General features: G+C 29.4%; 2 protein-coding genes across 2 annotated transcripts; both read right to left on the bottom strand.

Moving 5' to 3' along the window:
* Positions 1 to 5,506: 5,506 nt before the first annotated feature.
* LOC107022383 lies at positions 5,507 to 6,260 on the bottom strand. The gene is made up of 2 exons (XM_015223010.1): positions 6,111 to 6,260; positions 5,507 to 6,055 (listed from the first exon to the last, which is right to left on the bottom strand). The coding sequence occupies exons 1-2, from the start codon at positions 6,258 to 6,260 to the stop codon at positions 5,507 to 5,509; spliced, it is 699 nt and encodes a 232-aa protein (XP_015078496.1).
* Positions 6,261 to 6,665: 405 nt separating this feature from the next.
* On the bottom strand, positions 6,666 to 9,581 carry LOC107021846 ((E,E)-germacrene B synthase). Its single transcript, XM_015222564.2, has 7 exons — positions 9,446 to 9,581; positions 9,080 to 9,350; positions 8,612 to 8,993; positions 8,311 to 8,529; positions 7,993 to 8,131; positions 7,571 to 7,822; positions 6,666 to 7,310 (listed from the first exon to the last, which is right to left on the bottom strand). The coding sequence occupies exons 1-7, from the start codon at positions 9,530 to 9,532 to the stop codon at positions 7,017 to 7,019; spliced, it is 1,644 nt and encodes a 547-aa protein (XP_015078050.1). The 5' UTR covers positions 9,533 to 9,581; the 3' UTR covers positions 6,666 to 7,016.
* Between the last annotated feature and the right edge of the window lie 7,237 nt (positions 9,582 to 16,818).

Below are 16,818 nucleotides of genomic sequence, written 5' to 3'. Positions count from 1 at the left end.
CTTAAAGAAATTTTTTGAGAAAATGATGAATTGTTATTAAATTTAAAATTAAATTAAAAAACTATTACTATATAAAATAAAGTAATTTAAGATTAATCGAATGAAAAAAATTTAAAAATTGATTTTCTTTCTTTTAATTTCATTTTATCTCCTTCTACTTTTTCAAGTCGATTCTAAAGAAATTAAAACTAAACTAAATTTATTTGATTGGTTCATAATTTTATTTTTTTTACAAATGATTAACCTAATAAACTGAATTAAATGGATTAAAAAAATAACGATTTCATTTATTTATCTTCTGAATATGCACTATAATATTAGTAACTTAATTTTTGCACTATTCTAAAGAGTCATGATGATTTTTAGAGTAACAAGTGATTAAATGTGCACTAATTTAAATTTTGAAATAAAACAAATAGAAGGAAAAAAACATTTGAAATTTTAAAAGCTCGATGGAGCAGAGTAAAAGTAGGAAGAGCCTAAATACAGCATGACAATATATGTTAAATTTAATGAATTAAAATTAATATTTTCCTCCTATCTCGCTCAATTTTTCATCTTATAATTTTTACATATTTACTTTTTTATACTTCAAACCCCCTCGATAAAAATCTTTAATCCGCAACTGACTAAGGGTGTGTTGAGAAAAATATCTTCCAAAAAGTATTTTTTTTAAATTTCTATACGTCAGTTGATTAAAAAAATGAAAAAATAAATTAGTTTTACAAGTGATATTTTATATAAGCAATTGTTTTCTTTTCATCATCCATTACATTACATCTTTCACCTCTATCTTGATAGCCCTTATCTCCATCACTCATATATATTCTCACCAACACAAATATTTTTAAAAATAATATTTTTTTATTAATCCAATAAATACAACAATATAATCAAAATTCACCTATTTTTCTAAAAAGTATTTCTTAGAAAACATTTTTTATAAAAGACATTTTTTTCTTATCTAACCCATCATATGTTAGCTTGAAAGGTTCAAAATGAGAGAGAAATGAATATGACCATACATGTGCTTCAATTTTTGACAACTCTACAGGACATTTGAGTCTCTACTTTAGTCGTATTTATGAAATTAAAGTTGAAAATATTATTAAAAATAAATTAAAAATTTACTATCCTGTAAGCTCACTTAGCTCTCTTTGGTGCAATTTTTGCAGCATGTTAAAATTCAATTTTGCAAATTTCAAAAGCAAAATGTAGTGTACACATTTTTAAAAATGAGTTTTAGTTATATGGTCAAATTTTTTATATAATGATGTCACTTGTTTTATTAGCCATTTATTTATAAGACTTTTTTATTCCTTCAACTCTGAATACCTGAAGCATGGATGCATCTTATTGAGTTTGTGAATTCACACAAGCAGAAACAGAAGAAGAAAGAAGAAACGCAGAGACAGAGATTGTATGAAGAATCTGGAAGCAATCTATATTACTCTTTTTTTATTGATCATTCATTGTATATCTTTTCTTCATCATCTATATATAGAGGATTACAATTGCTGTTAGTTTGTTGCCAACTAACTCTTCAACTAACTTTGATAGCATAACAAAATCCTAACAGAAAAATGGAAAGCATGTGACTCTAACTAACATTTGAATTGACCAATCATAAACATGTGACTCTAACTAACATTTGAACTAACCAATCACAATACTACACCTCATCATATCTATATTTCAATACACCCCCTCAAACTGAAGGGTGAAAGACATCTAGCACACCAAGTTTGGTCATGAGGAGATGATGTTGAGGCCCCTAGCCCTTTTGTCAAGATATCAGCAGGCTGCATGGTAGTGGACAAATGTTGAATATCAATGAACCCTGACTTCACCTTTTCTCGAATGAAATGACAGTCAATATCGATGTGTTTCGTACGCTCATAAAACACTGGATTTTCAGCTATTTGAATGGCTGATTTGCTGTCTGTGAACACTGAAATTGGAGTGGCACCTGGAAAATGTAATTCATTAAGTAAACCAGCTAACCAGATCAGTTCAGCAACAAGGGCTGCCAGACTTCTATACTCTGCCTCAGCTGAACTCCTACTTACTGTCTGCTGCTTCTTTGATTTCCACGAAATAAGAGAATCTCCAAGTTTTACCATGTATCCAGTTATTGATCTTCTTGTGTTTGGACATGATGCCCAATCTGAGTCACAGTACCCTGTGAGTTTTGTAACACCAGTATCTCTTCTAAGCATTACTCCAAGTCGTGGGGATTTTTTAATATATCCTATACCCTTAATGCTGCCTCCCAATGTGAAACTTTAGGGTGTTGCATGAATTGACTCAGAACTTGAACACTGAAACAAATGTCAGGTCTGGTAATTGTCAAATACAGCAATTTACCAATCAATCTTTGGTATGCTGTAATATCTTCTAGCTCTGCATCATCAGATCCACCAGTGTGTTGATCAAACTCTACACTAGTCAATTTCTGATTGAACTCTAAAGGAGTGCTTACAGTCTTTTCTCCACTCAGTCCAGTCTCTGAGATTAGGTGTAAAGCATACTTTCTTTGATTCAATAACAACCCTTCTTTGGACTTCAAGATTTCAATCCCCAAAAAATATCTAAGGCTTCCCAAGTCTTTCATTTTAAAATTTTTGTGTAATGTGTCTTTGGCTTCTTGAACCATTCTGGAGCTATTTCCAGTTATCAAAAGATCATCAACATATACTAAGATCACAACCATTTCAGTTCCTTCCTTTCTAATAAAAAGAGAGTGATCATGAACACTTTGAGTGTATCCTGCTTCCAACAATGCTTCAGTGAATTTAATATTCCATTGTCTAGAAGCCTGCTTAAGACCATAAAGTGACTTCCTCATCTTGCAGACCTTAGATTCCCCCTGTCCTAGGAAGCCTAGAGGAAGTGCCATATATATGTCTTCAATTAAATCACCTTGCAAGAAGGCATTGTTAACATCCATTTGAGATAAATCACCAACCATAAGAAGCTGCCAGGCTAAGAACAGTTCTAATGGTAACCATCTTTGCAACTGGAGAGAAAGTGTCATGATAGTCAAGTCCTTCTCTTTGAGTATAACCTTTGGCAACTAGTCGAGCTTTGTATCTATCCACATCACCATTTGACTGATACTTTATCTTGTATACCAATTGTGATCCAATTGCTTTCTCACCTGGAGGTAAGTCTACAATTGTCCATGTGTTATTATCTTCTAAAGCCTTAATCTCTTGTTTCATAGCATCAATCCACTTCTTATCTTGTGATGCTTCATGAAAAGATTGAGGTTCTACAACTGCTGAAAAAGCTTGCAAATAAGACTGATATCCTGAGGAGACATTATCGTAACAGACATGATTAGTGATTGAATGAGGACTGGATTTATGAGGCACAACATAATCTTTGATCCACACAGGAGACTTGCTTTGTCTGGTAGTCTTTCTGGATCCAACATTAATTGGAGGTTCATTATGAGAACTTTCCTGCAGACCATCAGTGGTATTAAAAATCTTTTCAATATGAGTGTGACATGATTCTTCATGAGAGGAACATGATGGAAGAACTTGGTCCATGTTTACATCATTACTAACATCATCTACATTATCAAGAAAAGGTGATAGCAAAGGACAAGGACCTGTATCAGCAGATTGCATGAGCTTAAAAGGAAACACTGTCTCTCTGAATACAACATCCCTGCTAATGAACATAATTTTTGCCTCAAGATCATATAGCTTATATCCTTTCTGTGTGGAAGAAAACCCCATTAAAACAGCTTTCTTAGCTCTGGCTTCAAACTTTCCACCTCTTGGTAAGGTAGTAGCAAAACACAAACATCCAAATACTCTTATATGTTCTAGTTTTGGAGCCTTTCCAAACAACCTTTCATAAGGAGATTGTCCATTTAACACACCAGTAGGTAACCTGTTAATTAAGTAGACTGCAGTTTGTACACATTCACCCCAGAATCTACTAGGAACATGAGACTGCATTTTTAAGCTCTACTTGTATCAAGTATATGCCTATGTTTCCTTTCAACAATACCATTTTGTTGTGGAGTATATGCACAACTACTTTGATGTATAATACCAAAAGAGGATAACAATTCATTTATTTGACTGTTAAAGAACTCAGTTCCATTTTCAGATCTCAACACCTTTATTGCACAATCAAACTGATTACAAACCATTGCTATAAAACTTCTCAAAACAACTACTTCATCCTTCTTAGTTTGCAGTAAAGAAACCCATGTAAATCTGCTAAAGTCATCAACTATAGTCAGAAAATATTGTTTTCTATCATAAGTTGGATCTTTATGAGGTCCCCAAACATCTAGATGTACCAACTGAAACATCTTATTAGTATGAGTAACACTAGAAGGGAATTTGAGTCTACACTGTTTTGCCAAAGGACAAATCAAACAATCTTCATGTACAGTCTCAACCAGTTTATTTTTCAACATATGTAAATGTTGCAATACTTTCAAAGAAGGATGTCCTAATCTAAAGTGCCAAAGTTTATGTTCTTCTGAGTTCTTGCTTTTGAGTGCTGCTCCAACAGTAGGTATTACTTCTTGTCTGAGAATATACAAGCCATCATTCTCCTTACCAATCCCAATCACCTCTCCAGTAAAGAGAGCCTGCATTACACATAAATCAGGATAGAAAGACACACTACACTTTAGATCCTTCGTTAGTTTAGAAACTGACAGCAAGTTGAACCTAAAATCTGGTACATGTAAAACATTTCTTAACTTGCAGTTCCCTAAAATCACTGCATCTCCTATATGTTTCACATGAATTTTATTTCCTGTTGGCACTTGGACTTTAGTACAATTGGATTCAGATAATTTTCTACATTCACTCAATATACTTTCACATCATGTTATGTGATGTGTTGCTCCTGAATCAATAATCCATCTCACTGCATTTCCACTATCATTAACAGTTAAAGGATTCATACCTGCAGCATTAGCCTCAGCCCTGCAGGTTCCTGTAGGTGAAGAAGGAGACAATATCTTAGTAACTTGCTCATATTGTTCCTTTGTGAAATAGCCTCCTGGAAAATAGAAGTTTGATGTTGATCCAGTTCCAGATGACTCAGAAGTGAAGTTATTTGCATATGCTTCATTCACAGATCCAGATCCCTTTCTCTTACTCTTAAAGTCTGCTGGAAATCCTACAATTCTATAACAACTTTCTCTGGTATGACCTTTGTAACCACAATGATCACACACTAGTCCCATCCTTCTACCTTGTGAATTCTGACCCTGAGTCTTCTTAGTTGTCAAGCTGTTGTTCATCTGATTATTGTTCATCTGATTATTGAAATTATGTTGTTGTGGTTGAGTACTTCTTCTTGCCATCATTGTGAGAGGTTCTTTACCTCCTTCTGTTTGTCCTAGCTTCCTTTGACTTTCTTCTTGTATAGCCATTGCATAGGCTTGGTTTACACTTGGAACAGATGGACTTAACAAAATAGAACTCCTCACTTGAGCATAACTCTCATTCAAACCTATCAAAAATTACAATAACCTTTGCTGTTTGACATGTTCAGCATGTGAGCTTGATTCAACACAATCACAAGACGGAGAAGGCACCATTACATCCATCTCATCCCATAGATCTCTCATTTTGGAATAATAAGCTGTTACAGAATCAGTTCCTTGTGACAATACACTAATCTCTTTCCATAGGTGAAAAATCCTTGTCAAATTGGATTTATCAAACCTTTCCCTGAAGTCATTCCAGATCTTCTTCGAACTAGAAGCATATACTATGCTAGTCATTAACTCTGGTGCAACTGCTGCACTTATCCAGGATAACACAACTGCATCACATCTTTCCCATCTAACTGCCAGATCTCCCTTGTACGAGCTCTTAACGCATGTGCCATCAACAAATCCAAGTTTGTTTTTTACTAGTAATGCTAATCGCATAGATCTGCTCCATACACCATAATTCTCTGGTCCTGTGAGCTTCATAGGAATCAAGGCAACACCAGGTATGTCTGATGCTTGAAGATGAAGTGGATGGTTGTGATTCGACTGGGGATTATCTTCTACCTCTGTACTCTGTTATTCCACCATTGTTGCAGCTTCAACAATTGCAGAAATTACAGATTCAAACCTTCAGAAATCCCTTGATCACTGCTCTGATACCATATTGAGTTTGTGAATTCACACAAGCAGAAACAGAAGAAGAAAGAAGAAACGCAGAGACAGAGATTGTATGAAGAATCTGGAAGCAATCTATATTACTCTTTTTCTTATTGATCATTCATTGTATATCTTTTCTTCATCATCTATATATAGAGAATTACAATTGCTGTTAGTTTGTTGCCAACTAACTCTTCAACTAACTTTGATAGCATAACAAAATCCTAACAGAAAAATGGAAAGCATGTGACTCTAACTAACATTTGAATTGACCAATCATAAACATGTGACTCTAACTAACATTTGAACTAACCAATCACAATACTACACCTCATCATATCTATATTTCAATACATCTAGTTTCTAATTTTCTTGACTTTTTTTGTAATTGTCGTTTAGTTTTATTATATCCTAATTTCTATGAATGAATCTGATATTTACAATAATGATGGGGATTTAAGTAAACATAATAATTATTATTACAGTACAATACATGAATCCAATTAAAGCTATATAATCATAACAATTAAAAATACAATTTATTCAAATTTTATTAGGATAACAATACAATACAAATACAATACATTATAAAGTGATGATAATTAACAATCATCCAACAAGCTGGAAATGAAATAAAACAGGATTTAATACAACTCAAGTGTTGTATATTTTTTGAAAATGAACATGACAGGAAAAAGACAAACCAACCACACTTTTGCTTAAGTAAATTTAAAGCAACTATTGTTTATTTCAAACATTCCCCAGGAATTAACAGCTCATATATTATGAAAAGCATATTAAAGATCTTCAATTTATTGTATGTGCCTTATTTTGCTCTGAATATTTGAATGATGAAGGTGCAATTTCATCATTTTATTTATATTTTGACAGATTCAATCAGTATCGAGTTAATCATGTTTTTAAGTTTGCCTCTGGCGTTTGTATATCCATCTTCCTCTTTATATAATGTGTCTATCACACGTGTGAAATTTAAAACTCTTTCAAGGACAAACATTGGTACTTCAGTTGGACGGAAGAATTCTTTGTTTATGTCCTTCCATGCATTGGTGACCTCTTTCTGGAACTTAACGTAAGCCTCTTGCTTTGAAGCTCCATAATCTTTCGTGTAACATTCAATAACTGAAGCTACATGTCCTCTTTCTTGTTCAACCTACATGAAATTAATCGATTTCAATATCATCCGTATATAAGATGACACATTTTAAACATTTTTTGGTATCCTATTGTAGGCTTCTTAGCTAACTTTTAAGAATTTGAAGTAATTAAATCGATAGTGAAACATGAGAGAGTTTTTGATAAGTCAAGTCACTATTAAGCTTCATTTATTTAGATTTAATGAAATATTGAATCTTAAAAATTACTATTTCAGATCTCAGTAATCATTACATACAGATTTATTATTGTACTTACTTCATGTCCAACAATATCGTCCATTGCTCTGCCAATCAAAGAGGAAGCTCGAACAATCACAGGCTCATTCATCAACCATTCAAAAGTCTCTTTAGATATAAATTCCTCCATACCAACCAAGCAATTTGTTGCTCCCATCATATAGCCAAGACTTACGATTGCATTCTCCATGTGTTCCTCATATTTTGGAATATGATTATCATCGTTCAACCATTGGGCTTCCTTAAAATAGGCTCTCACCAACTTTTTCATCTAAAAAGAATATAAGAGGTAATTTTAGATAGACAACTAGTATCTTTTTTCGTTTCTGGAATTAATGATAACATGGAAATCGAAATTAAATTCTCACTAATGAATAAGATAAGGTGAAAATATAGATAGCCAACTAACGGAATTATCAAAATTTACTTAACATTATTTACCTCATATTTTGCATAGTATACACGGTCCAGTTTACCTTCATTGGACAACACTTGTTCCATTTCACTGTAAATGTCTAGAAGAGCTTGATAAATGGGTCTCATATATGGCGGTATTGAATCGATTGCATTAGCATCCCACCTAATATATATCATCAAAACCACAAGCTAATTAACTCTTACACCTTGTGTGTATATATATATATATATATATATTTCATATAACAATAGGAAAATATATTTGCTTTCTCATATTCATTAATGAGGAGGGATTGTCAACTTAAAAGATTATTCTACAATTGTGAAATTTTGATGTTTTACCTCTGGATTGCATCATTGAAAGTCACAAGTTCGTCAAAGTTAGCATAAGCATCAAAAGTGTCATCAATAATGGAGGTCATCTTGAGTACTTTTGTCATCATTTTTCTCGCACGACTATACTTTGGCTCAAAATACACTCCTAATATCCAAAAGTAACACTCAACCAATCTGTCTCTTGCATATGGAATTTTATTTGCAAAATCCAAATCTTTCCACCACCTACATACATACATCATTTTTATTCCAAATTAACATTCCATGTAATTAATTAAGAAGATATATAGATCAAACAACACTCTACCTTGTAAGATCACTAAGCTCTCCTTGGTGAAACTTTTGCAGCATGTTAAAATCCAATTTAGCAAATTTCAAAAGCAAATGATTGTGTGCATCATTGTTTTCGTAAATGGATATGTATTTCCTTGCTCCCACCCTTGGTAAAGTCATGCGAATAGGCTGACTTAAGGCTTCACTAACTTCAACCTTAAGAGAGTTATTATTATTGCTCAAGTTGGAGACAATAGACTCGAGATGAGTGGTGGTAAAGGTAAGAGCTTCTTCAAGAATCTCCTCATCGCGCACTCTCAGATGTGATGCTTCATACAAACTCAATAATCCTTGGACATCATTAGTAAGCCTTTCCTTGAATTTCCCATCTTGGTTGGTGAATTGCTTGAACACATCTGGTTAATTAAACATGAATGTTCATTGTTAGTAAAAAAAAATTAACCTTGATAATCAATAAAGAAAAGTAATAGAGTAGATTTACCTGAAGACATGTAATGGCCTTGTTGCCTCACAAGTCGAAAACGAAGAGAAACAAAGTAAAGGTTGTTGTCATTATCATTCTGTTTGGACGCATCAAAAATGTTTTGAATGGATGTTTCAATTTCATTATGGAAATGATATGCCACTCCCAATCGTTGCATCGCGTCTATCAGCACAAGTTTTTGTTCACTACCTTCAGGAGCTTCCACCAGCATTTTCCTGATTGTCTCTTTGTACTCATCAACTTCAACTTTTTCTTGGTTAGTAATTTCCTGCATGCAAAAAATACTCATCATATGTTAATTAATCAAATATTATGTTACGTCTTAAAACATTTAACATGGAAAATAAAAAAAAAAAGACTGACATGAGTATAAGAAAGGAAATGATATCCCCAAACAGTTGGGTGAAAATTAGCCAAGGGGCGACACTTATTAGCAGAAGAAGAAGCCATTGCTTGTTTGTTCTAAGGTTTACTTTTTTTCAAGCTTAATTTGTGGGTTCAAGTTGTGCTAATAGGATGGGCCTATTTATAATGTAGTTATTACCACTTATTTAATGCTTACCGGCATCTGTCCTTATCTTTTAAATGACATGATATAAACATTGTAAAAAATTGCATAGATATTACTCAAATAATATATATGAATTAGTCAATAAATAATGAACTTATTATAAATGTTGTTTGGAAGAAACTTTCATTAGAACGATATTTAAGAGGAGTTTATTTATTAAAATTGAAAACTCATTAAAACTTTATATATATATATATATATATATAATATACATATATATATATATAAGTGATCCTGTAGAATAAAAAGTTCTTATATTGAAAGTAGTATAAAACATGTGGATAATTATCAAACTAGAAATCAAAGGTACAAATATTGTACTAATTAAGGTTAAACACGTTGACAAATATATCTATATCGGCCATACAAATCTACCACATACACATGAGAGGAGTGAAAGATATATATATATATAAAATTCTTTCGGGTAATTATCTAATTGAAGTTGAAAAAAATAATGAGAATTTAAAATTTGAAGGACTTCGTATTTTTGTGAATGGAAACAATTGTATCACTTGAAATACCCCTCAAACTAGTCCTTCAACTTCAAATTCTTTATTTATATTTGAGTTAAAACAGATATAAATAAATACAATTTATAGAAGACATATTCTTTTTTATTTCAATTTACGTAAAGGAATTGAAGTACAAAAGGTCAAAACACGACTCCGGAACTTAAAAGATATAAAATGTTAATAAAAATTTCAAAAGGGTATATGAAATGTTATATTAACCAAAACGGTAAAATCGCTGAAAAAGTAGCGATTTTTTCCGCCGGAAAAAGCAAAATCGCTGCTACAGCAGCGATTTTGCAAAATGTGATTATATTTTAAAAAAAAACTTAAAAAATCGCTGCTTAGGCAGCGATTTTGTTGGAACTTTTTTTAAAATTTTTTAAAATTAAATCGTTGCCAAGATAGCGATTTTTGAATGAATTTTTTTAAAAAAAATAAAACGCTCCACCTGGAGCAATTTATTTTTTTTATTTTTATTTTTTTGAAATTCAGTTAAATCGCTGCTCAAGCAGCGATTATCTATACCTTTTTTTTTTATTTTTTTAATTAAATTAAAACGCTGCATTTTACAAGATGCAATTTAATTAAAAAAAATTAAAGGAAATTGTTGCTTGAGCAGCGATTTAACTGAATTTTTTCAAAAAAATCGCTCTACGTGGAGTGTTATATTAAAAAAAATCATTTAAGGCAGCGATTTTTTTTTTTAAAAAAATCACATTTTGCGAAATCGCTGCTGTAGCAGCGTTTGCTTTTTTCGACGGAGAACATCGCTGCTATTCAAGTGATTTTACCGTTTTGATTAATATAAAATTTCATATACCATTTTAGAATTTTTGTTAACATTTTATACCCTTTATGCTCCGGACTGGTCAAAACACTTCATTTTGATTATGAATTTTGGTGAAATTGGCTAAAAGTTTTTAAAGTAAAATTAATAATTTAAAATTATAAGAAATACACCGCAAGCCAACATAACTAATAATCCAAAATACTCTTATAAGCTAAAAATATTAAAATGAAGGAGAAAACAGCTTCACCTTGGCATGAGATGACATAGAGGGAATACTATTATTTCAAAATATTGGCTTAAGGGCAGGGGGCCTCCGTGGAGTTTTAGGGTTCACCCGAACTTTCTTGTCGAATTATACTATATATATAAAGTATTTTTCTGATTTTAAGTGTATATATAGTAAAATAAGACTCTCAACAACTAAAGAGGAGAGGGCATTCATTATTGATTTGAATGTCTAAAGTTTAATTCTCGATAAATGTAAACTTTTTTTGATTTTTTTTGTTTTTGCTTTGAAAAGGTTGAGATGGGCTCAGACATTGAACTTAGAATATCCAATAAAATGTCTCAATATTATTTTATTCAATCTAAATTTGTATCATTTTTCTTTTTATGTTATTTCTTTTTTAAAAAAATTATTAGTCACAATTTTTACATATTTGTCTTTTATTCTTCTTATTTATATTGCTCATTTTGTTTCTATGTAACTCTCTTCTTATGTATTAACTTAAAGAGACTCTTTGAAAAAATGATGAATTATTATTAAATTTAAAATTGAATTAGAAACTATTAGTATATAAAATAAAGAAACTTTAGATTAATCGAATGAAAAAAATTAAAAGTTGTGAATATTCTCTTACTAAAATCTATTTAATTGAATTTATTCTCTTAGTTTTGTTGTATCTCTTTCTTACTATTTTTAAGTCGATTATAAAAATATTAAGACTAAGCTAAACTTGTATGATAGGTTCATAATTTTTATTTTTTACAAATGATTAACCTAATAAATTAAATTATATGGACTAAAAAATCGATGATTTCATTTATTTATCTTCTGAATATGCAATACAATATTAGTAACTCGATTTTTACACTTTTCTAAAGAATCTTGATGGTTTTTAAAGTAACAAGTGATTGAATGTGCACTAATTCAAAATTTGGAATAAAAAAATAGAATATTGCAAAATAGAAGGAAAAAACACTAGAAATTTTAAAAGCTCGACAGAGCAGAGTAAGAGTAGAAAGAACCTAAACACAACACGACATATATGTTAAATTTAACGAATTAAAATTAATATTTTTCTCTTATCTCGCTCAATTTTTCATCTTGTAATTTTTACGTGTTTACTTCTTTATACTTCAAACCCCCTCAACACAAATTCTAGATCGACCATAGGCTAAGGGTGTATTGAGGAAAATATCTTTCAAATTTTTTTTTAATACATCGGTTGGTTAAAAAAATTAAAAAATAAATTGATTTTACAAGTGGTATTTTATATAAGTAATTGTTTTCTTCTCATTCTCCATCATATCACATCTTTCACCTCTTTATTTATTGCCCTCATCCCCATCACTCATATTTATTCTCACCTTGTCTAGATTATACATAAATATTTTTAAAAGTAATATCTTTTCCAAAATTTACTTATTTTTCTAAAAAGTATTTCTTAGAAAATATTTTTCATAAAAGACATTTTCCTTCTTACCGAACACATCATACGTCAACTTGAAAGGTTTTAGGTGAAAGAGATATGAATATGATCATGTACTTCAATTTTTGACAACTCAACAAGATATTTTACGTCTCTGCTTTAGTTGGACCCACCGAATGAAAATTTAAAGCCACACATTCATATGTAATCTATATCACACATGAATAATTTGAATTGATATTATTATTTATTATTTAAATAAATCAATAATAATATCACTTCATGTCGTTTACAAAAGACTAAACGAATGTGTATGTGTAGAAACTGAACTAGAATTTAGGGTTTCTTTTTAGTTCAAACTTATTACTATATACATATATGTAATAACTAATAAATATTTCAATACAACTACAAAATAAAAATAAAAATTATTGAGCCGTCTAAATTTAAAAGTTATATTTGTCAACATGTTTAACGTTTACAACTCTATAAAATTAATACAATAAATTTAGATAAATTCTAAATAGTTGGCAAACCTATGAAGTTACAAACTTCATAATAGAAGGATAATTTTCCAACCATACAAGATTAATGAGTTTTTCTCAAACCTACTAAAAATCTTGCCAACCATACGAGAAATAACCACTCATGAGTTTTAAATCCCTATCAATAGGTTTTTTAGACACGTGTTAAATGACTCACTCGAACAAATTCAATTATCAGGGACAAATAATTTCGTCATTTATAAATCAATATAAACTTAATAATTTCGTCATTTATAAATCAATATAAACTTAATTTATTATCTAAACCTGTATTAATACTTTAAAAGGGAAAAGGGTATGATATATCCCTCAACTTTGTCATTTGGAGCTGATATACTCCTCGTTATGAAAGTGCCTCATATATGCCCTTACTGCAATACAAATGGCTCACATAAACCCCTAGCATTACAAAATGGCTCACATATAACCTTCATTTTAACGGAAGTTAAAAATTAGTTTTAAATTTATATTTATTACTTTTCATTTTTTAAAAAAAATTATTTAGGGGTATATATGATTCTTCTATCAAAGTTCAAAGTATATTTTAATTTTTTTCATACATAAATTATTTTCTCACTTCTTTTATTATAATTATTTGAGTTTCTTATTCTTATTCTTATTTTTATTTTTTCATTCCTTAGTTTAAAGAGAGAAAAATTTAAACTATTTTTTTGTCTATATTCTAATTTGATTTTTGTATTCGAAGAAAAAAATTTGGTCATCTACGATAAGTTTTACAAGAATACTAATGAAACATAAATAAATTTGATTATCAAAATAATAATTTTAAATTAGTCATTGAAACGGAAAAAAAAAGTCAAAAAAATATGTTTGACGAGGATTAAATTTACTCATATGGGATTATATTTTTTAGAAAAAATAATAAAAATTTAGATTAAAATTATTATTTTTTCATTTCCGTTAGAGAAAAATGGTATATGTAAGTCATTTGTTTATAAGTAGGGTATATATGAGTCACTTTCATAATAAGGATATATCAACTCTAAATGACAAATTTGAGGGGTATATCAGACTTTTTTCCCTTTTCAAAGTTATGTTATTTATTTATTTTTCAAATTAATCAAAATCATAAATGTGCGCACATTCCCTATTTCCTTCTTGTTATCATTTGTTTACAATAATACTTTTTATTAATTTATTCAAGTAGTATTTTACCTTAATTTATATCATGATTTGAACACATTATATTTTTGTTTTCAATATGATATATTTAATTTTAATTATTGATATTAACTACATATGAATTTGAATTAATCTTATATTATTACTCAATATTTATTAAGATTTCATCTGAATAAAAAAAACAATGATAAAATATGAGGTTTTCATTAAATAAAATCTCCCAAATTTGGAGCCAACAAGTTTAACTATTTCTTCTCCTAAGTTTTCACACCTCACTTGAATTTAAGTAAGCTAATAGATTATTATTGCAATTCTCTAGTCTATAATAATAAAACAAATAATAAATAAATAAATATATATATATATATATATATATATATATTCCATGTGTTAACAAAACATAAAATTAAAATAATTTAATTTTAAAATTAGAATTAGAATATAGTGTAAGACACTTTATTTAAAATTTAAATTACATATTGTCAATTTTCACATTTAGAATTTGTATGTATATAATATATGTATTTGTTGAATTGGAATTTACATTTTAAGTTAGTACTAATTGAGATTGTCTGCATAGTTAAATTTGATGAAAATATAATTTTATAACCACTTAAAACTGCTCATTTTTATTACTTTTTTAAACACTAATTGATAGTTTTAAAATTCAGCATGAATTTGTGTCATAAATAAAATATTTCTCAGTATTAATAATTGACACGAACAAATAGCATGTCCTATTTTATTCGAAAATTCCTTTGATCGACTTCTTGATAAGAGTAAGATGTAAATAATGAGCAACAATTGAAAAATCTTTTCGTAACTTTTTTAAATTTTAAATAATTTATTTATTTTGTATTTTTAAAAATAAAATCTAACAATTCAATCATTTTAAAATAGAACAAGTATCATGCTCAATATAAAACAAAAAACACTCATTATCACAATATAATTGAAAAATATAAAATATAGAGCTTTAATTCATAATTTCTTTTCTTTATCATCTTTTTTCTCAATATGTGATGTTACTTCATAGGTAACTTTTTTTCAAAATAATATATTAAAGGTTTTAAAACAAATCATAAATATTTATAAAATTATATTTAAAAAAAGTGCATGAATTAATTCGGGATGTATTACTTATTTACCTTTAATCATAAATTTCTAATTCAATTTTGAAAGAAAGTGTCCTCCTAAATAAGCGGCTCAACCTAAATTTAATTGGGGTTTCGATTCGGACTTGAATAATTTTGGATGTCATTTTCAGGAATCTATAATTTCATCGTGTTTTAGTAGTGTTAATGACGATTTTGATATTATAATTGGATCATTAATTGAGTGAGCTTTAGTTAGTAATGAGTGGATAGTGGATTGGTTTATAAATTATATTAATAAATTATAATTATAATCAATAGTTGAACGCCAAGTATTTTAAAAAATATTTAGAGAGTTTAATTTTAAAACAATAAAAAAAAGTGGTTAATTTTGAACCAAAAGGTGGATGACAAGGGTATTTTGGAGCCAATAGGTGGATGAAAAGTGAATTTTGGAGTCAATAGGTGAATGGAGGGTAATTTTATACCATTTTCAATATTTCAAGGGTATTTTAGGCTCTTTTCCGTTCTAAAAATTATATTGATCAACATGTATAACGTTTACAACTCTGTAATCTTAATACAATAAATTTAGACAAATTCTAAATAGTTGGCAAACCTATAAAATTATGAGGGATAATTTTTCAACCATACAAGATTAATAAGTTTTTTCTCAAACCTACTAAAATTCTTGTCAAGCATAGAAGAAATAATCACTCAAGAGTTAGAAGTCTCTATCAATATGTTATTTTAGACACATGCGAAATGACTACAGTAATTTCATATGTGGCCAAGAAAATGACCACAAATAGAAAAGTTATAAAAATGAATATATCCTTTAATTTAACCTTATTTAATATTTATGTCATTTAATTTTTAATGTGTATAAATAAGCAATTAATTTTATACAAAATTAAACAAGTAAACACATGAAAATTTTCAAGATAGTAGAGGCACAAACAACAATAGTTGTGTAAGGCTCCATTCAATTTTTGATACTTAGATTTGTGGGCCCATTTTGTACTCTTTTATCCCCATTAGTATCGGTAAAAAGAGCTCATATTTTGATAACTCGTCCAACGCCCATATTTAATATGTTGAGTGAGTGACTTTTTACGTAGGTTAAATATGGGTTGATACCCATAAAAATATGGACAAAATATTAGTAATATGTGTAAAATATATATATATATATATATATCGTTTACTTTTATATTGGATAATAAATAATAGTGTAAAATAAGCAAATTGGCATTGCCTAAAAGTGAATTAAGCATGTTTTAGGATGTATTTGGTATGAAGGAGAACTTTTTACCTCCCCCAAAAAATTAAGTTTGTTTTGAAAATATATTTTCAACTTCAAAAGATCAACTTTTCATCCCTACCATCGACCCCCCTCCCCCCCTCCCCCCCAAAAAAAATTAAA

The sequence above is a fragment of the Solanum pennellii genome, chromosome 6, assembly GCF_001406875.1.
Source record: "Solanum pennellii chromosome 6, SPENNV200".
Taxonomy (NCBI): Eukaryota; Viridiplantae; Streptophyta; class Magnoliopsida; order Solanales; family Solanaceae; genus Solanum; species Solanum pennellii.
Note: the sequence above shows the minus strand (reverse complement) of the source record. Positions and strands in the feature narration are given on the sequence as shown.